This window comes from Rhinichthys klamathensis, unplaced genomic scaffold (assembly GCF_029890125.1).
Source record: "Rhinichthys klamathensis goyatoka isolate OS25496 unplaced genomic scaffold, OSU_Roscu_1.1 h1tg000296l_1, whole genome shotgun sequence".
NCBI lineage: Eukaryota > Metazoa > Chordata > Actinopteri > Cypriniformes > Leuciscidae > Rhinichthys > Rhinichthys klamathensis.
Genome location: NW_026606815.1, coordinates 1,534,212 through 1,555,994, shown reverse-complemented (window position 1 = coordinate 1,555,994; position 21,783 = coordinate 1,534,212). Strand labels below are relative to the sequence as shown.

General features: G+C 37.8%; 1 protein-coding gene across 3 annotated transcripts in view; it reads left to right on the top strand.

The window, feature by feature from the left end:
• The window catches only part of fam222ba (family with sequence similarity 222 member Ba), a 68,566-nt gene that overhangs the window by 31,923 nt on the left and 14,860 nt on the right, over positions 1-21,783 (top strand). For all 3 annotated transcript variants that reach the window (XM_056270113.1, XM_056270112.1, XM_056270111.1), the window contains exon 2: positions 20,438-20,644. In XM_056270113.1, the coding sequence (XP_056126088.1) occupies positions 20,563-20,644 (82 nt within the window). In that variant the 5' untranslated portion in view covers positions 20,438-20,562. The remainder of the gene's footprint in view (positions 1-20,437; positions 20,645-21,783) is intronic.

Here is a 21,783-nt window from a genome sequence, read left to right as displayed (position 1 = left end):
GTGTAATTTATGGCTAATGGGTCTCGGGGTAGGCGTTTGTGTTCGTAGCAGAGCAAATGTGTTTCCGTACACTTCACATTGTGCCATGCCTTTCTTATTAATGTGCAGCTTTGCTTTTATCAGAGTGCACTGAAGCATTGCCCCGAATCATATTGCATATCACTCAGTATTTCATGAGACACACAAGGATATACAACACAGCGTAGTAATTTAACAAATGGAACAAACACACACAAATGCATAATGAAAAGTCAGATCAGTGCATTTGAGGGCCGAAAGTGGTCATGTAGCTGAGTGGAAATGAGGATGAATCACTGGCTCTATCTGATTACTGTGAACCACTACAGAGCACTTCACAATCACTGAGGCCGTATTTATCAAAGACGCCTGTATGAGGCGTAAGATTCATGACTCACATGATTCATGAGCCCCGGTGCAGAATTCCCTCTGGATAATTAGATTGAATCTGTAAAAAAAATCAGGCTGTAAAAAAACATCGTCTTACTTTAAATAGCTGTGTTAAGATTAGTTCCTGGATAAAGTCTGCTATCATCTATTTCCAATTAAGCCCATAAAGTGAACTTGGGTTGTGTCACGGGAACAAAATTTCAGAAATCAGTACCAATACCATTCAAATTTAATGATTCGTTGAATGTAAATAAATAATGTAAATATTAATGTGTATAATAGTATATAAAGTGACAGTGGATCACATTTATAATGTTACAAAAGAGTTCTATTTCAAATAAATGTTCTTTTGAACTTTCTATTCACCAAAGAATGCTGAATTTCACAAAATAAACAGCCTTGGTGAGCCATAAGAGACTTCTTTCAAAAACAAAACAATCTCACCAACCCCATACAGTCGTGTATGCTGTTCACAAATTATTTATTGATTTCATTATGGTTTTCAAAAATCATTCATTAGCAATTCAGTCTGAATTTTATTGATTTTTGTAAATCCGTATCCAGTAATCCATCACAAATTAATGGAAAAGGTCATGGAAAACTAATAGGAATTCATCACTTATCACAATTTCTGAATTAGCTGCATTATTACGGGGCACAATTCTTCTAATTGGCAGACAGAATGCGGGTACTGAATTGAATCATTACAGTATGCTACATTTATTTATTTTTATTAATTCGTTTTTTATTATACTGAAATAGCTGTACTGTTGACGTCCCTAAAGGGACTTACGGGGCAGATTTTGAGCTTTGTGGTGAGCCGCTGTTGAGCGCCAAAGTGCTGATGAAGTTGATTAGTGGCGGCCAAAAGGCTTCATTCACTCCCGCTCACACATTGTTAGCGACAATTCTGCTTATGCATCAGTGCCCAGTTTCATGCTCGCACAAGCTGTTCTCTTGTAAAGATTTAAAAAAAACGCTCACCTCCCTGACACCTCTCAAATGCCTGGGTCACTCCTGCAGTTTCACAGCAACTTACTGGCCTGTAAAAAGCTTATCGACACCGTCAGACTCGCTTCATAAGCTTTGTTACTTCTGGAATTTGCAGTGCCCTCTTTCTTTCTAAGGCCTTTGTGTCAACAGCACCGTATCTGCAGTGATTGATGTTGAGGGCTTATTGAGAGAGAGAGAGAGAGAGAGAGAGAGAGAGAGAGAGAGAGAGAGAGAGAGAGAGAGAGAGAGAGAGAGAGAGAGAGAGAGAGAGAGAGAGAGAGAGAGAGAGAGAGAGAGAGAGAGAGAGAGAGAGAGAGAGAGAGAGAGAGAGAGAGAGAGAGAGAGAGAGAGAGAGAGAGAGAGAGAGAGAGAGAGAGAGAGAGAGAAGGGGATGGGTTGAACTTGAAAGTCTGAAGTCAATCAGCTTTCTGCTAACACACACTTCTGGACACACAATTGTAGGACGTCGAGACGGGAACAAAATAAGTGTTTGTGATTAGGAAGTGATGTACTGATGAAGGGAATATCTGCATGTCTCTGATAAATGTCAGGCACAAAGACTAAATGCTAATGAATGTTAAAGTGTCAGACAAGCAAAACAAAAGATGTTTTAGTTGGCAATTCAAATCTTTAACTACTTGCTGTAGTGCATATTTTTTTAATGTAAGCTCTAAAATGATTTAAAAAATAAAATAAATAAATAAACACAAGAAAAGTCATGTGGGAAAAAGTCAAAAGGGATGTGGGAACCCTAAATCGAATACATCCAAAACGTCACCTTCCCCAACAGCATGCGTTTGTGTACACAAGGTTCTTAGACAACATCTGACAGTTTTATCGTTATCCAGAGTTAAAGCAGATTCTCAGCGACTTCTCATCCATGGCAAGACTTTATCTATTTCCTGGAATCTGGAAAGTTCAGCTCCATTGTGGTGATTTGCTTGTGTTTGATGTGTCTGTTCCCATGGTCACATGCCCTTGTGAAATGTTTGTGGTCAGAAATCCAAGCTGTCTGTCTGTTTGACCATCTCAACTGTACAGCACAGCCCTGCCCACATGACAACAGCAGAGGATTGTGGACTGTGGTGCCTGTCAGAAGAGTGTAGAGTACATCAAAGAACGACAGTAGAAGAGAAAGTTGTCATTTTGGTAACTGCGTCTCTCTCTTTTTTTCTTCTGCTTTGTTTCCAGTGTGCATGAGAAACTCTACAGCAGAATTCACCATGCACCATTAAGACACTAGCCGGATTTCCATTCACCTATTTTTATGTGAATTTTGGCTTATCACATAAAAATATGTTTTATTTGGAAACACCAAGATGCAAACAATTTCATAAAAAAATGTCCTTTCTTGGCATGTAAAAAGAAGAAATAAACATAATGGCGAGGAAATAAGAATAAAATATAAATTAAATTTAATTTAAATTATAAATTAATAAAATATTCATTTGTGGCCATATTTCATTGATTCATTCCCTAATTTTAGTTAAATCATGGCCATGTTGTACTAATTCGTTCCTTTATTTGCTTTTAGTTAAATCTATAATTGACTACGCAATGTGGGATGGGATGTAAACTCTGCTTTATTCTTTTTTGTGTAATAATCAATGAAATTCACAACTTGGATGGTAACATAGCTTCTTACAGAAACGACAGTAGAAGAGAAAGTTGCCGTTTTATTTCTTCTTTCCTCAATGGTAGCTGTGTCTCTCTCTTTCTTCCCATGCATGTGAGATGACATATTGATGTGTTGCTTTCATGTCTCTCTGTGATAGGGAGCTGACCTTGTGTAAATCTAAAAACTGGAGTGGAGCTGAAGCAGAGTGAGGACAGCTTTGAGCAGGGATGGGAAATTGCTGTGCTTTTGGAATTATTTTTATTGGCAGAAAGAAAATATACAAACTAAAAGTGTAGCATTAGACTTTGTGCTCCTTTCAATTCCGAACACATATTTCATGTGCACACTGTATGAACATGAGAGAGCAGAAACTCATCTTCTGTTCCAAAGTTCATATTTCAAATTCAAGTGGCAAATAGATGTTTGACTTGACTTATTGACTCCATTGAAATAATAAAAACAACTGTTTGTATTATACATCCCCTCAACGTCTGTTTTCTCCACACAAAAAAAAATGGTTATATGAGGTAGCCTAATTTTAAAAGTAGGATTTCTAGACCTGGATATTTCATGTCAATTAATAAAATCTCATAACTCCATGGCGATTTTTATGATGAATATACATTTTTCTAGTTGTGCCTTTTCAACATTTTGTCAGGTAGAAATTGTCAGTGATTTATCCAATTATCCTTAATTCTTATCCAGTAAATCATAAAAACCAAAGTCATCGGGCTTTGATTATTGTTGTGGACAATTGGGAGCCTTTGAGTTAAAAAGGTTGAGAAGCACTGCCCTAGAGTGCAACATCATATCCTGTTGCCGATCAAAGACTAGTGTGGCTGCACCTTAACCACTCAGTTTTTGTCTGAAACAACTCTCTACAGTCAAACTGAAGATTGAGTCGCCATTGGCTTGTACATTTTTTATTTTACTCGCCAGACTTTTTACATGGAATGCAAGAACAAAGCAAATGAAAAAATTCTATATAAATATAATATAAAATATAAATTTCAAATATTATTATAGACAAGTAAACAGTCTCTGTAATAAAATACAAACAAATCATCAAACTACAAGCAATAGCACAAATAAACACAATAGAAAAAAGATAGGAATGAAAGAAAGTGATTTTCAATGAAATTGCTCATTCAAGGGCAAGAAGACGTGAAAGAGCTGAATGTCTGATGCATATGGCACACAAAATTGGAAACACTTCAGGATTTTTGAAGACATCTGATTGGTTGAATTCTACAGGATTTCTGGGAGACGTGTGTTACGTTCTTTAATGGTCCGCCTGAAGACAAAGATGCCATGACGGCAAACCCACTTATGGAAGAAGCAAGCCGTTGTGTTTACAACTGTTATAATGAGCGCTTATCAGGACCAACTAAACGCTTGATTTTCAAAAGTATGTGAAGTATCTAAAGTTTGCGGCATAAACTTTTAAATACGTCCACGAGTTTAACACACTCTGGTCTGTTATTGTAAGGACGTCAACGTTGCATTTTTTAAGCCCCTAAACATGACGCGGAACAAAACAAACTGTGATTGGATGCTTTACATGTCAGTCAGACGGCCTCTGGGCGGGCCTTGGCCAATGAAAGCTGCTATGGAGTCCAGACTTTCTGCCGTCAGTCTGAAGGTCTGGCTACGTGAAACTAGCCATTGGCTAATTAAAGACATTTTTAGTTGCTTAGCCTGAAATTTGGTCGCATATGCGAGTGATTTAATCACATTGTAGAGTAAATAAAAAATTGTGTGTAAAAGAAAACATGAAAAATAAATAAAAGAGTTTGAATCTTAATTTGATTTAAGGATCAAACACCTTCAGCTATTTGTGCTTTTTGTGTCTCTGTGTGTTAAATATCTTCAGTGGCCATTCATCAACCTTTGCTTTGTCTTAGAGCTCTATACACAAAGACCAACCTCCTCCCAGAATGAGAGCCTGGCCCAAACTAGTTCCTGTAAAGTGTTTGTGTGGATGCTGCGGTTTAGAGGTGCTGGAGCAATTGGGCCGCCCACATTATGATGGATGAGGGAAGGGTATGGCTGGAGGAGGCTTGCCATAGATCGTTGTAAGGAGGCGTAAACGTGACAAATCATGATGAAGAGTCAAGCTGCACTCTAGGCTGATTCGGTTCCTCTCATTGTTAAACTTTGGGTTTGTCCAGTATCGGTTGAAGGGCATTTGTGTGCTCAGGGACAGCTGTTAGGATGGGTGTGTTCTTCTAATGCACTCTGGGATGCGATGGCAGCTGTCTGAATCCAAGAGAGAGTGGCCCTCCCACTAACCAGAGGCAGACATACAGCTTTTCCCCTGCCCTTTAAAAAATCATCCCTTTCTTCCTTCCTTTTTTCCTTTTGCCGCAATTTATCACCAGGGTGTCCAATTTCAGATGAGCTGCAGGCGTCTTGGGCAAACGGATGAGCAGTAAATGGATGAATCTTTCTATAAATGAAATTGTCTCACTCTGTCATTTCTTCATCCTGTTTTGTGAGCCTTTTTATCCTTGTGTTATTGTGAACAAGCACAGACGTCTGAGGAATGTGTGTGATGGGACACTCACTCCCTAGTGGTTTTACATCCGTGTGGGTATGTCATTGTGTGGTTTTAAAAATTACGTGTTTTTTTTTTTTTTTGCTTTATATATGGTCTTGCAGGGTTTTTTGGTGGTGGTGGGATGGATGTGAGGTGTTTTGATAACTGCATCCTATTGCATAAGAAAAGCTGATTGTTGTTGAAACATTTCTCATTAGATTTTTTTTTCTGCTTTGTTTCCAGTGTGCATGAGAAACTCCACAGCAGAATTCACCATGCACCATTAAGGCCCTGTTTACACGAAAACGATTCCGGGTGAAAACGTAATAATATTTTATCGGATGTGCCTTTCGTTTACACGGCGACGGCGTTTTTGGGGCTTAAAAATGCAAAAAAGTGAAACCACCCTCCAAAGTGGAAATCTTAAAAACGCTCCACCGCCGCGTTTCCGTCTAAACGGGTAAAAACGCAAATCTGCTCATGGCGGCTCTCGTCGCGTACGCATTTACGTCACAGGCATGCGCCAGTACAGGAAAATAACAACCAACATGTCGGATTATTTCCATACGTCGGACCTTCAAGTTGCCCTAGCAGCTCTGATAAACGTCCAAGAGTCTTTTCAACTTCGCGCTACTAGGGAGAGAAGTAGAAGGAAGGTTGTACGCAGGCGCACAGACTTGTTGTTGTTGTGTGGCAGTGCTTCACATTGCCACCTAGCCGCCTGGAGTGCACACTACATCGCATTTCTAACACTTTTGCGTCTCCATATGCACGCAGATTTCCCCCCCATAACGCCCGTTTCACACATACTCCGTTTGCAGTGCGTATGCGGTGCGTATTTTTTTCCGTACCCATGTTAACAGGTTAGAGCTTTCACACTGCACGCGGATGCGGTCCGTCGATCCGTTCCAGTTGCGGTGCGTATACAGCAGTGCAGAGATCGTTTCCGCACCGAGTCTATTTCTGGTGTGCTGCAAACGCTGAATTAAAGTGACAGCGCACGGTTCGTGGTCAAAATGAACACAGACTGACCTGAATATGTAGTAATTTCACCATAAATGCATTTAATTCAATAAAATGTAGTAATCTCACCATAAATGTATTTAATTAAATAAAATGTAACCATAAATGCATTTAATTAAATACTACTTTTTTCACAGTCATATTTTTACTTTAAGACCGGGGTAAAGCAAAGAAAGCTACAATTTACTTCAACAAGGCCACATAATGAACGACACTCGTCTCATTCGTTGAGGTGGAAAAACAAGTTATTTGTGACATGCAAGATTTATTGTATACAGATTTGAATTATGCAAAAGAAAAGGTATGAGTCTGCTGTTTTTGTCAATTTTAAGTTTTAATTTAAAATGTTTGCGATTTTAATATAAGTACATGGTTAAATATGTTACCACTTGCTTGAGCAACTTAATATATAATCTAGGCCTATATAAAAGTAATGCATTGAATAATACGTTGTTTAAATTGTGTTTTAAACGTGAATAGGCCTACAAAGAGAATTGCACTGGAGGCAAAAACTTTTGCTGCTGATAACTTGATTTGATTGATGATTTTTTGAAATACAAATAGTGAGTAAATGTGTTTGTGGTACAGCCGCGGATCAGTTGCGCACTGCAAACGCACGCAGCATATGTGAAAGCACTATAGCGCGTGCTGCTCCTGTACCGCATACGCACCGCAACACGCACCGCATACGCACTGCACACGGAGTATGTGTGAAACGGGCGTAACGCTCGTCTAAACGCAGAATAAAAAGTGAAAACGAAACGCCACTTTTGCGTTTTCTCTTCAGATCGTTTCCGTGTAAACATGGCCTAAGACACTAGCCGGATTTCCATTCACCTATTTTTATGTGAATTTTGGCTTATCACATAAAAATATGTTTTATTTGGAAACACCAAGTTTTCGTTAAATCATGGCCATGTTTTACTAATTCGTTCCTTTATTTGATTTTAGTTAAATCTATAATTGAATACGCAATGTGGGATGGGATGTAAACTCTGCTATTGCCGAAACTGCACATCCGAACCATACTGAATTGAGCTCTTTCACGTCGTACTGTGCTTGAATGGACAATTTCACACAAAAAATGTCAAAATGCCCATCTTGGCGAGTATCCTAGTAAACATAGTCAGTTATATGTTAAGTGAACACAAACAGTCGATAAATAAAATGCATGTGTACAATATCAGTATATTGGATCTGTGCATTATATCTTAAAGTGACAGCAGATTAATATTCCTGCTGCTATGTTTTTAATGTTAATCAAACAACAGACTCACTGCAAAAAGTCACTCAATGCTCTTGACTGAATAACTTTTGTAACTTTAAAAAGGATTCGTCTATATTTAATTCATACAGTGAAGAAGACTATGCAGTGTTATTTTACATTTGATTACTGATGTGATTTCTGTACATAATCTACCTAATGTGTATCTAACTACTGTTAGATCTACCTGAAAAAGCACTGTTTATTTAATTTGCACTTTGTTCCATAGTGTTTATTGCTATTGCTTGTAGTTTGATTATTTGTTTTTATTTTATTAAAATAAGATTTTATTACAATAAAAAGTCAAGACTGTTTACTTGACTTTATTAGTGTTTGAAATTTATATTTTATATTATATTTATGTAGAATATTTCTCATTTGCATCGTTCTTGCATTCCATGTAAAAAGTCTGGCGAGGAAAATTGACTAGCCAATGGCGACAGTGTGTCCGTAGAGGGTTTAAAATACCAGGTGTGAACGGATGTGTGTCTCCCTCGTCTACTTGTGATCCGATCGACCAAAATGCATCTTGATTCCAGGTGTAAACAGGGCTAGAGCTGTTCTTGAGTTACTCACTGAACCACTCACTCACTGACTAAAAGTGTCACATCCAATTCAAAATTGAGTAATTAATAGTTTTATGTGTACTTAAAAAATCCAATTAATTTCTGTGACACTGGCATAACCAAACATGTAGAAAAAAGTACTAAAAGAATTGTTAAGGAATTTAGTTTTATGTAAAAAAAAAAAGTCATTTCTGCGCCACTAGCATAACCAAACATGCACAAACAAGTACTAAAAGAATTGTTAAGGAATTGAAAGCAGAATTGTTCAATTGTGATTCCAGTTGCTAGTATATGAAGCAGTTAATGGCTCTGTGTCTGCAGGGTACATCCAATGATTTACAGCGCCCAGATGAACTCCAATATCTAGTGAGTGGCTCTTCCTCTCATAAGCGATCAATCTCTCTTTCCACCTTCTACTTTTAGTATGGCTTTTAAAGTGAAATCCTTACACTGAATTTGGCAACACAATAAATATGTACACCCAAATGCTGCTGAACAATTGAGATGCATTGTTTTTGGCATTACATTGTGACGAGGCATGTGGTGCACTTCTGTTCGGTCTCTCTTCAGGTCTGCTTCCTTTTTCTCAACGCTATTCTTGTTTTTGACACGTTATGGGGCAAACATCCTTGCTCAGGCAGGTCCAGATATAAATAAAAATGCAGAGAGCATCAACACCTTTTCATTTGGACTGTGGTTCATTGTTCATACATCACCTCACTGTAAGTGGTCAACACGCACACATCCTACATATTGCTTTTCCTGGTTGTTTCTTCTATAAATGAAGATATATTAATGAATTGGATACACATCATTTTATTTCTTGCCCTAAAGCTGGCTCTATCCTTCGCATTTTTTCTTTCATGCATATAAACAGTCACGCTTACTCACATTTACTAGTCAGATCTTTTCATACGTTTATTCACACTCTCGCACACCCACAAATCGCTCAGTTTCTACTGCACTCGCACCTTATGTTCAGTGGCTGAATGATCATGAGCAGAAATGTCAGAGGCTCTCTGTCGCTCACACTGCCATGATTAAATCGCTGGAGGTCACCATGTCGCTGTGCTGTTGGTTTCTTAGGTTTCCTACTCTAAAACACTCACTGATCTGTACTTTCATTGGAAGTCCCTGCTCATTTGAATAAAGTTTGCATAATGTCAGTGGTCTTAGTCATATAAATGCCGTGATTTGCGCTATATATATATGTATATTAGGTATGCGATGGTATCAAATTTTCACATCAAGATAATTGCTGAAATAATCACACACAATGAACATGACGCAGCGGTCCACTGTTGTGCACCATCATTTGAAATCGAGGATTTAAAGTTTGTCGATCGTGAGTGTCCAGTGACAGCTGAACTGTCCACATCCGATTCACATGGACCGATCGTTGCGCAGAGTACACTGGCGTTCTCAGCACTTTCAAAATAAAAGTCCCACACGCTGTCAAAATAAATATCCTGCATTTTGGCTGCATCCGAAAAATGCTGCCTTCGGAGGACGCATTCCAAGGTAGGAAGGCATCAAGGCATGTCCGAATCCAATGTTAGCTTCACTTCCTGTCTCCTGAGATACCTTCATCTGATTGATTTTTGAAGGCAGCAAAGATGTAGCCTTCGCTGCCTTTGATATCCCACAATGTGCTTTACATTCGGTGACAGTTGAGCTAGAAAAAGAAAGATGGAGTCTGAAAGTTGCGTTTGCTGGTCTGTTTGTGTGTAAATGTAATGTTTTTGACCTACATTTTCCACTTCTGATGTAATTTCTAGCGAGAAATTACTATAGTAATTAAATGTTTAGTTCTCAGCAAAGCTCACTCTATTTAGCTGTAGTAGATCATTAAACTGTTACGCTGCCTCAGAAGTCTGTCCGAAATCAGTTTCGGGAGGTACCTTATGGTACAGCCATATGTTCCAACTCGGGCCCTTAGGTCTAGCACTGAAAACCTACTCGTGGGACCCCGGGTCAGACTCTCCACGGTGGGCGGTAGGGCTTTTAGTGTTGTTGGCCCTAAGCTGTGGAATAAGCTGCCCCCGAATCTTCGTGCGACCGACAACATCCGGACCTTCAAAAAACAACTTAAAACTCATATCTTCAAGCTTGCCCAATAAATCAGCATCCTCATCACTGCTTTCTCTGTTCTTCACTTTTCTTCACTTTTCCAGCTCTATTTGCAACATACTTCGTCGTAATTGTATATTTTGAAATAATCCAACATGTCTTTCTTTGATTCATGTCATTCAATGTATGCTTGTTTCTATCTGTTTTGTCTCTCATAAGCAGATGGCCTTTGTATTTGTTTGCTTGTTGTTTGTTTGCTATTTGTATTACATTGTGAAGCGACCTTGGGTTCTTGAAAGGCGCTATAGAAAATAAACCTATTATTATTATTATTATTATTATTATTATTACCTTCATGCGCAAATGCTGCCTGCAGAGTCAAGTCAGCTGCCTAATTTTTCGGATACAGCCTTTTTATCGGTCATAACTTCTGAACAAACAGCGCAGACACTGAAAAGATTTCTTGTGCGCATGCGTCCAGTGCGTGTGTTCATACACACTGTCAAATTAAGTATACTTTGAAAGGCTACACATTTCGCTGTATGCATACGTTTTGAAGTGCCCACAAAAACAATGTTCATTACAGCAACATGGCATATTACTGAATACCAGCACATAATATATATCTCATCATGGGAGTCTCCACTCTGAAGTGTTCAGACAGCCAGTATGTCTCTGTTTCAAGCTTTAATACTTTTCACCTCTCTTTCATTTCTGCTAACCTTTAATTAGAGAAGTGTCAATGCTTTATTACTTCATTTATTTTATTTTTTAAAATAATGCTTCATATTTTCTCTTCCACTTACTCAAGTCCAAATCTTTTCTCCTCATCTTTCTATTTTTTTCTTTCTTTCTTTCGTACTATCACATGCACAGGCTTTTAGCTGCATTTTCTCTGACTGCTTATATCTCTCAAACTGTGTGTCACACACTCTCATATGCTTAAAATTGACACTGTTTAGCCCCAAAAAACCTTGCAGAATATCTCTCACAGAATAAAAAAAGAGAGCGTGCCGTTCAGGAGATATGCTTAAGTCATCAGTAACATGCTGACAGCAACATGCGCGTCCTCAACACGCTGCTACAGCACAATCTATTCAGGCTGCTATATAAATTAATGTTCTAAATGGGCCTCTGCACTAATGTGAACGTTTATTTACAAGCAGCGTTGCTTTCTCTCTCTCCCTCCTTTTGAGCCGTTCTCGTATTCAAGGGTAAAGCTTTTGAAAAAATCTAAATGTGAGCGCTCACCTCCCCCCACCCACCTGATGTCCTCCTCCATAGTCCTCATAAATGATAATCACAATCTCTCCTCCCAGCTCTTCCCCTGAAAAGTCATTTCACTCAATAGCTTTTTGTGTTCCTGGAAAACTGTACATGCAAGCGTACATTGGATTTCTCTCTCTATTGTATGTGTACATTTTAGTGTAATTAGCCTGTGTTTTTCCTGAGTGTAAAGGCCAGTGTAGGCAGATTGTCTGAGCTCAGCCCCACCAGAGCCTGATTACAGCTTACCGTAGTCATTTTCTAAATAGCTCACTTCCACTCCACTTTCCTCCCTCTATCCTTTCTTCTCCCACATTCAGCCTCCCATGCACACAAAGAAAGAGAAAAAGCAGTGGAGTCTTTTAGAAAAGTCTTTTATCAGATGTTGTCTGACCCAAACATCCCCAGCCCTTGAGAATCGAGAATCACTTTCTCTCTTCCTGTCTTTCTCTCCCTCTTCCAGATAGAGTTTTTCCACCAGCTCTGATATGACAGAGGTGGAATTGCTCCACATAGTTATAATTTTATACCAATCATAAGTATGGGGTCGACAAGATTTTTTTTATTGTTTTTTGAAAGAAGTCTCTTATACTCACCAAGGCTGCATATCAAAAATACAGTAAAACAGTATTGTGTAATATTATTACAATTTAAAATAACATTCTATTTTAATATATATTTAAAAAATTAATTTATTCCAGTAATGGCATTATTCCAATTATCAGAAATCATTTTGATATGCTGATTTGCTGCTTAAGAAACATTTCTTATTATTAACCCTCTGATTATCTTCATTTAGGGTCTACACTTGTTATCTTTGGGGTCTCCAGGGACCCCAGACAATAACATTGCATTTTGTAACAGTATAATAAAAAAATTTTTACAAATGTAATTTTACTCTGTTTATTAATGTTTTTACTCAACATTTGTGCAGTTTTTGGAGGATTTTTGATATTTTTTTAATTTCTAAAAATAAATAAATAAATATTTAAATAAATATTTTTTTTTTACAAAAAACAGCATTTTATGTAAAATTCACTTTATAAAGGACCCAGATTTCTAACTTTCATTTATGGGGATAACATGGATAATTGTACATGATTTAATGTAAGATTTTTGCCCTTTTTTTGGAAAATGAAGTTTTAAAATAAAAAAATTCACTTTAACCACTATATTGCTATAGAGCTCCATTATATGCTATTTGCTGTTTGATTAACCAAAATACATCTTTTCACAAGTTGGATTCAGTTGGATTGAGTTGGATTCATATATAAATATTTTAAAATAAAAAATTATAAAAAAGAATTATATACTTTTGGTCAAAGTTTAGCATATTTTGTATTAAGTTTAGCATATTTTGTATTGAAAAAAGTTCTTCAATAATGTTACTTTATGATTAGAATCAAACCTGAACAAGATGTTACAAAAAATCTTGGAGTCTTTAGATTTTATCATTTATTTCAATTATCTGTTTTTAATATAATTCTATCATTTTTAATCAACGTTTCAGTTACAAACTGTAACAGAACAAAAAATAACAGAAATGAACAGTTATATTACATATTGAGAAAAAAAAAAAAAAAGTGCAATGAACTGAACAGCAATAACAAATGATCAAATAAAGCAGTAAAAAAATAAAATGGTTGTAATATAAAAATTATTTTGTTAAAAAAACTGATTGGGAAATTTTTGTTTTTTGAACAAATAAGAACAACAATTGGTGGTGCACTGGAGGTGTTCACGAGTCAGTGCACTGCAGGCAGTATGCGTAGTACGTTGCATGACTTCTGCAGACACACATTCTGTGTGTGTGTGTGTGTGTGTGTATTTTCGTTGTGTCAGTGTCACCAATTTATATTTGTGGTGGTTCTGCATTTTATTTGACAAATTATAAGACTTTTTTTATAGCCTTACAAATGTATTTCTGTGTGTATGTGTATGTGTGGTTGTGTGTGTGTGTGTGTGTGTGTGGCGAGCATGATAATTTTGCATTGTGGATGTTTTTTACATTGTTGGAAGTGTGCCATTTCATTTCTGTCCATGTGATCTGCGTTGTTTCTGATTTTGATGATGAATATTATATATTTACTATGCGGGGTCTCCAGGGACCCCGAAGACAACAAGTGTGACTATTTTTTTCACGGCAACATAATAACAGATATCATTCCAATTTTTTTTTTCTTTTGTAGATCTATGAAGTGTTAAGAGCTGTAGAAAGTTTCATACCATTTGGACAAAGAGAACATTTTTTTTAATTTGACCAAAAGTCATTTGCGGGTTAAAAAGACCCCAAAGATAACCAGAGGGTTAATGCAAGTTGTGCTGCTGAATATTTTTGTGGAAACAATTTTTTATTTATTTTTTCCAGGATTCTTTGATGTATAGAAAGTTCAAAAGAAATTATAAAATCTTTTATTACATTGTAAATGTCTTTACTGTCACTTATGAACAATTTAATGTATCCTTGCTGAATAAAATAAGGGGCATATGGGATGAATCTATAGGAATGCACCTAAAATTGCAACTGATAATTATTTTTATGGAATATTTATGTTTATGTATTTTTAATCATACAAGTGAATTTTCGCATCATAGAGTATGAAAAATTTGCTAAAGATTACATTTTAATAGTGTTATTAAATAAGTAGTTTTTTAAAAGTTAAACTTTGAGTAAGCGTTAGATTACAGCAAAGGTAATCTTAATGTAAAAACAAGGGCAATGACAATGAGCATGCACAATTTTGCACAAATAATTTATTGGCCTATATAAACACTGCAACACCTCTGGTTGTAGTTTTCTCATCTCTGTGTAGATATTTTCATCTAGACAGGACTCTGTGTTTGAGACTCAGCACGCATACAAGCACCGCGTGAGGACAGAGGAGAAATCAAAGATTCAGGTTGAGAGGAACAGATGGATGAACCATCGTCAGTGAAAAAATCAATAGAAGAAAACGAGGAGAGAAAAATATCGATCATAAGTAAACTTGTTTCATTCAGTATTGAAACGTATTGATAAAGAGAGTTCAGTGTAATTAAAGTTGATTATTTTACCCAATATGTAAGTGTACTTTTTATTTTTGTACTTATTAGAGTATTGTGCCATTAGCTTAGCAACATGCTAACTACAGACTCTTGAAGTGAGTTGTGAGTCGAGTCTCTCATGTGGAACGCTATTTGAGTTGCTAATCAGTCACTCATAAAGCTTCCATCCTATTTAGACAGAAGACAGTGAGGCAGCTCACTAGGTTTCAGATAAGAGCTCAGGTATATCTGATAAAGAGCGAGCATGTTGGTTTTGCACCCTGCTGCGTTGTTAGTGCACTGCCAGGATTTTAATGAGCTGCCATCATGACCTTTCACTACATACTAACTCTTTATTTCTTGCTCTCTCTCTCTCCCTTTTTCTGTCTGGCCTTGTGCTGCCCTGTCAGAGTTGTTTGGTTCATAATTGCTTCTTGTCTGAACTGTTTGTCTGCTTATACATATTTTAATACATTGTTTCCGTCTGGTGTCAGTGTGCAGTGAGATGATGTAGTACATGTTTGTATGCGTGGTTAGGGTTGCCAACTGTCCCGAATTAGCCGGGACGTCCCGATTTTTGGGCCTAATTTATTTGTCCCGATCGGGACCTCTCTTGTCCCGATTATTGAGTGCTACGCTGTCGCTGATCTGGCTGATACAACAGTAACACGACCCGTAAATTAGTTCAAATCTCCTAGAATCTAGAGCTGCGCATGCGAGACAGAACATAGCTGTATGTGCGTCAGCGCCAAACCGTGTAGCGCGGAGAGAGAGAGGGAGAGAGCGAGAGACCGAAATCGCCAAAATATAGTAATATGTCCCGCATTTTTCTTTTCGGAAGTTGGCAACCCTATGCGTGGTTTCTTACCACAAATCACCAGGTGCTATCCATTGCTGTTGCTGATTCAGAAAGGGTGGAATGACTCAAGCTGCCACATGCAGCACTGGTGTAATACAGCAATTTGGGTGTCCGCACCATGCCAAAATGCTTCACAACACTTGACCCAATCACACAGCCCATCATGATATTTAACATTCAGTGTACTGTTATAGAGTGAAACAGCTGGGTTCGAGAAGTAAAAATCCCATTAATTGTCTCCATGATGGGGAGTTGATTTTCGGTCTCCGATCGCACCACTAACTCCGCCTCCCTTTCCCTCGTAAGCTGATATTAGTATTTAAACATTCTCTATGATAAATGTTTGTGAAAAAAAATATTTTAATAACATGGTTTTGGCAGTTATAGAGTTCTAATGACGGTGTTCAACTATAACCGTCACACATAGTTCCACAGCGGCATCCATGTTTGTAAATGTAAAAAATCTGCTTCACCGTCGCTGTGCTGTCATCATCGTGTAAAGCCCGCCCCAACGTTTCTGATTGGTGCCGCAATTTCGACGGATTGGAAATGGACTTCAATGAGCTCTTTGCCAGACCTACTTGCAGAGCAAATCTAAATTTGCCGGAAGTGGTCTGGGTTTTCCCAGGCTACTACAATTTGCAAGAGCTCACCAAAATTGGACAGTTGAAGACTGGAAAAATGTTGCCTGGTCTGAGTATCGATTTCTGTTGAGACATTCAGATGGTAGAGTCAGAATTTGGCGTAAACAGAATGAGAACATGGATCCATCATGCCTTGTTACCACTGTGCAGGCTGGTGGTGGTGGTGTAATGGTGTGGGGGATGTTTTCTTGGCACACTTTAGGCCCAATTGGGCATCGTTTAAATGCCACGGCCTACCTGAGCATTGTTCCAGCAGGATAATGCACCATGTCACAAAGCTCGAATCATTTCAAATTGGTTTCTTGAACATGACAATGAGTTCACTGTACTAAAATGGCCCCCACAGTCACCAGATCTCAACCCAATAGAGCATCTTTGGGATGTGGTGGAACGGGAGCTTCGTGCCCTGGATGTGCATCCCACAAATCTCCATCAACTGCAAGATGCTATCCTATCAATATGGGCCAACATTTCTAGAGAATGCTTTCAGCACCTTGTTGAATCAATGCCATGTAGAATTAAGGCAGTTCTGAAGGCGAAAGGGAGTCAAACACAGTATTAGTATGGTGTTCCTAATAATCCTTTAGGTGAGTGTATATAGGGATGCTGTGATAGGCGTCATATTCACATATACGTAGACACTCTGATGCGAGCTTGACTGACGTGACCTGCCAGAACTAACGCGACGCTTGATGTGAAAGTTTGGAATTTAGCAAAGGTCACCTTAGATCACAGCACTCACACTAGAAGACGGGTAGAGGATGTGAAGGTGAAGAAAGAGAGAGATGAAGTGCCTGAGGCACGGTCAGAGCACTCTGGCTGGTATGTTTGATGTTAAATTGAAGTTCAGATTTCATATTAAGTGTGTTTTGCCTGCTGCTGTACGATTAGTAAGAGTGGCTTGGGTACGAGAAGGGTTTTTGCTGGTCTGAACACACCCGGTTGACAAAAAAGATGATTAAAGAGAAGGATATTTTGATATCCTGATATTCTAACCTTCACTTGATTAGTTAGTTGGTTGGTTAATTGATGTGAATCCAAAGCTTGCATGGCAAAGTTCTCTGCCATGCAATTAATTTGCTCACATAAATATGTGTGAAATTGCACTCAAACGCACATTTGAATTAATGTTTGGATGTATTCCTCACGACACACTTGATTAGAAGACTTGCTGAGTTTTAATGAATTCAGTGAAAATGTGTGTGTAAACTGACAGATGGTAATTATCTCATTGCTCCTGTTATGTTGGAAAATGATCCAAAACATGTTTGTGAGTCATTTAGTTTTGCACCTTTTCTTAATGCACACCATCCCTTTAAAATCATATCATCGCTTAGTTTTAAATCAAGACACATTTTTAATTATTTTGTTTTGAAAATAATGTAGTGGAAAACGAAATTTCTGACAAATCTTTAAGTTCTTTTTGTATTTTTATTAACCATGATGAAGACTGTAGGCATCCATCAGTTCACAAACCTCAAACATATTTATTTTATGTAAATACATTTTAATTGTTTAGTAAATAGCAGCATGTTAATATTACATATATATCAATGGATTGTTTTTGTTTACTGTGTTCTGTACTGTGGTACTGTGAAAGCTTATAATCTTGTAATTCTGTTCAGTTATGTGAAGTGGGGCTTCTCGATTGTGACAAAAATCATAATCACAATTATTTTGGTCGATGTTGTAATCATGATTATTTAACACAATTAGTGGGCAATAAGACCAAAACCTTATACGAGAGGTTTATTTTATTTTACAAGAAATGTTTTAATTCTTGATACAAATTTCGATACGACAGCAGAAACTAATACTAGGCACAATTAAAATGAAGAAAATTACCAAAATGGGACAAATACAGTAGAAAAAAATAAATAAACAATGCTTTTTCATGTAAGTCTATCTAACAGTAGTATTCAGCTTAAAGCCTACTTAGAAACTGAATAAAGTAATCAAATGTAAAATATAACACTACATACTGCAACACTACTTCACTGTATGAATTATATATACATAGATTCTTATTAAAGCTACTAAAGTTATTAGTCAAGAGCTGTAAGTGGTTTTCCTTTTTCTTTTGTTGTTTGATTAACATAACTGACACAGACCGCAACAGGCTGCTGTCACTTTAAGACCAAATGCACAGATCTACATGAATATAATTTCTTGCCCAACTGTTTATTTTCACTTAAGACATAACTGACTGTGTTTATGAGAATACTCGCCATATTCTGCATGTATTTTGACTGTCTAGGCATGTATTTGCGAGTTCTCTTTCATGGCTTTATTCACAGCTCAGGATCACTTTTTAAGATCAAGCATGTCCCACAGTAGACTGCATTTTACAACAGTCATGTTACATGATGTGACTGGTTTGGATGTTAAGGAGGGCCGGAATGAAATGTTTTCACAATTTATCTTGATTATTGCGTTTTCATAATCGTTTGAATCCAAATTGAAATCAAACAGAAAGTACTGTTATTCGCCCAGCCCTAATATGAAGCAAGATTTTGGTCCAATAAGAGTTCACTGTAGGCGAGGCTACCCAGTGCAGCACTGCAGACAGAGATAGAGGCAAAGTAGTCTCAGCCTCAGACGTCACTCCCACGGACCGTTGGCTGAACGTCTAATGCATATGGCACACTTGTCTGGAAACACTTCAGGAGTTTCGAAGTCGCGATCTGATTAGTTGAATTCTACAGGATGTCCGGGAGACGCGTGTGTCGCGTTCTTTATCGGTCCGCCTGGAAACAAATGCCATGACGCCAAAACCCCTCGTGGAAGAAGAAAGCCATTGTGTTTACAACTGTGACAATGAGCGCTTACCAGGATCAACTAAATGCTCGATTTTCAAAAGTACATGAAGTTCGCAGCTCCATTGTTGCATTTAACTTGTACAACGTTGTGAATGAATAATTTATTAGATGCACACCGGTGTGTTATTGTAGGTACATCGACATTATATTGTCACGCCCCTAAACATGACGCGGAACAAAACGAACTGTGATTGGTTGCGTTACATGTCAGTCAAACGTACTCTTGGGCAGGCCTTGGCCAAGAAAAGCTGCGATAGAGTCCAGACCTTCTGCCGTCAGTCTGAAGGTCTGGCTATGTGAGACTTGAAGCAAAGTGAATGACATTGACATAGTAGGGGCTTTCGCACCTGGTAGTAGGCACTTAGTTCTGTAGCCACCAGGGTGGTTCCCCGAGAACGAAATGTTCCCCTTGGCCTAGAGCCATTTTTCTGGTTGCATTCACACCGCCAGTAAGAACTCTGAAGTGACGTAAGCCACGCTTGTTGTTGTGACACTTATTTTGACGGCGTGGCAGACTTTTGTTTTGATGGCACACAATGCACCTATTCTTCATTAGTTTATGATCTATTCTGTTTAAGTCTGTCCTGTCTAATACGTTATTAGATACTGTTATACAAAGGAAGTAGACAGTATATGAAAAAGTATTTGCCGTATGGTTGATGTCCAATGTCGCTCGCTGAGCAGAAGTACATAATCATGTTTCGCTTTAGTTTGTTTGTGGAGTAAATATATAGGCTATAATCTGTGTACACAGCTTCTTTTTTTTTTAAATGGCGGGTACCAGTGTTTTGTTTACGTTCGGCCAATCAGCGTACACTTACGTCACTGGTAGTTCCTATAGTACTGGTTTAGACCCTACTCTGAAGTAGCAGCTAATTTAGTTCCCCCAAAAGGAGTTCCTAGAACTAAAATCAATCCTAGTACCTGCGGTGCGAACACGCCAAAAAACGGGTACCGCCAGTAGTTCTAGGAACTATAAAAAGGTTCCTCCGGTGCGAAAGCCCAGCCCGTTCTCATCCCAAGGCGTCATACATGTGACGCTTTTGACATTTCATCGAAATCTTACGCACATGGCATCCTTTAGCGTCAATATGAGACGCAGATCCCAAGGCGTCATAACCGTAACCCTACCCCAGACCTAAACCTACCCATAACAGTGCGTGTTATATTGACGCTAAAGGATGCGTAAGATTTCGACGAAATGTCAAATGGCGTCACCTATATGACGCCAAAGGATGAGAATGTGTTGGAAAGCCCCTAGTGTTGGGCCGGAACTTGGTACTGAGGTGCTTCAGTAACATCTAAATTTCTTTTTTTTTCTCTCTTTTTTTTTTCTCTCTATAGTGTGAGGCGGAGTGTTTGGCCCATGTTGCTCTAGGAGTGAGTGTGTGTGTGGGTGTGTGTGTGTGTGTGTGTGTGGGTGTGGGTGTGAGTGTGTGTGTGTGTGTGTGAGTGAGTGTGTGTATGAGATGCTGGCCTGTCTGCCAGGGCCAGGTGATCTCTCCCTTCAGCTCCACCCCCACTCGCAGATGAACACTGGACTTCAGAAATGTAAGTACAGAAACAAAAAAACAGTTCAAATGTTCTATCATCACTCACCAAACCATTTCGTTCTTATGTGGAGCATAAAAGAAGATAATAAATAAAATAAGCAGAAAGTTGATGCTGCTCTTTTCCATAAAATGAAGATGATAGGTGACCAGAGAAAATGAATCTCCAAAAATGACAAAAAGCACCATAAAGTAGTCCAAATGAATCATGTGCCATGTTCCAACTCTTGAAGTTACATGAGAGTTTTGTGTGAAAAAAGACAGAAACTCGTTATTCAATGATAAACTAATTCAGCTCTAAGATCTCACACTTTTGTGTATTTTCAAAAAGTTTGCGTGAATAACGGCTTACATTTTGTTTTGTTTTTTCCTCACACAACTGTATCACAGAGCTTCAGAAAAATATAGGCTTAGCACATCACTTATTTTTTAAGATTTACAAATATAGCAGGGAGTACATCAGGATAAACAGGGAAAAAAGTTTAATACACAATATATGTTTCTTTTTCTTTTCTTTTTTTTTACAAATTTTAACAGATTTTACAGATTTTATGTTTAGGTTTTGTTGAACTTCTGCCTTCAAAATAATTAAAGACAATGGTTTATTTCCCCTATTTTTACATTTATTTATATATTTAGCTAAAAGACATTTTTGATCATTTTCACAAAAGTTTCATGGCCCCCAGAATATTATGTTGTATGATTATCTGTATGCAATAATATCAAAAGAAAGAATAGACCCTCTGCTTTTAAACAACAACAACAACACGTTTTAGCTTCATGCATTCTTTTTTTTATCAACACTTGAAGTTTGGTAAGTTTCATAAAGCAACATTTTGAGCAAAAAGCTTAGAAAATCACATTTTTGTCAAAGACTACATCTGGTTCAGATTCAGAAAGATAATCAACACCCCAAATGCTTGCGCAGTCCTATAGCTCGTCCTGGGTCGACATTTCATTCAGTAACATTAGGCGGTTTTAATTTATTTGCTGTTTAATGTTGATGATCGCGTTATTTTACATATGCTTACATATGATACACACTTACATATCTACTTACATATGATATCGCTTGTTTCTGCATATTCTTCGCATGTGTTTTGATCAGGAGATTCAGGACTCTTTCAGAAGAAGCGTAAT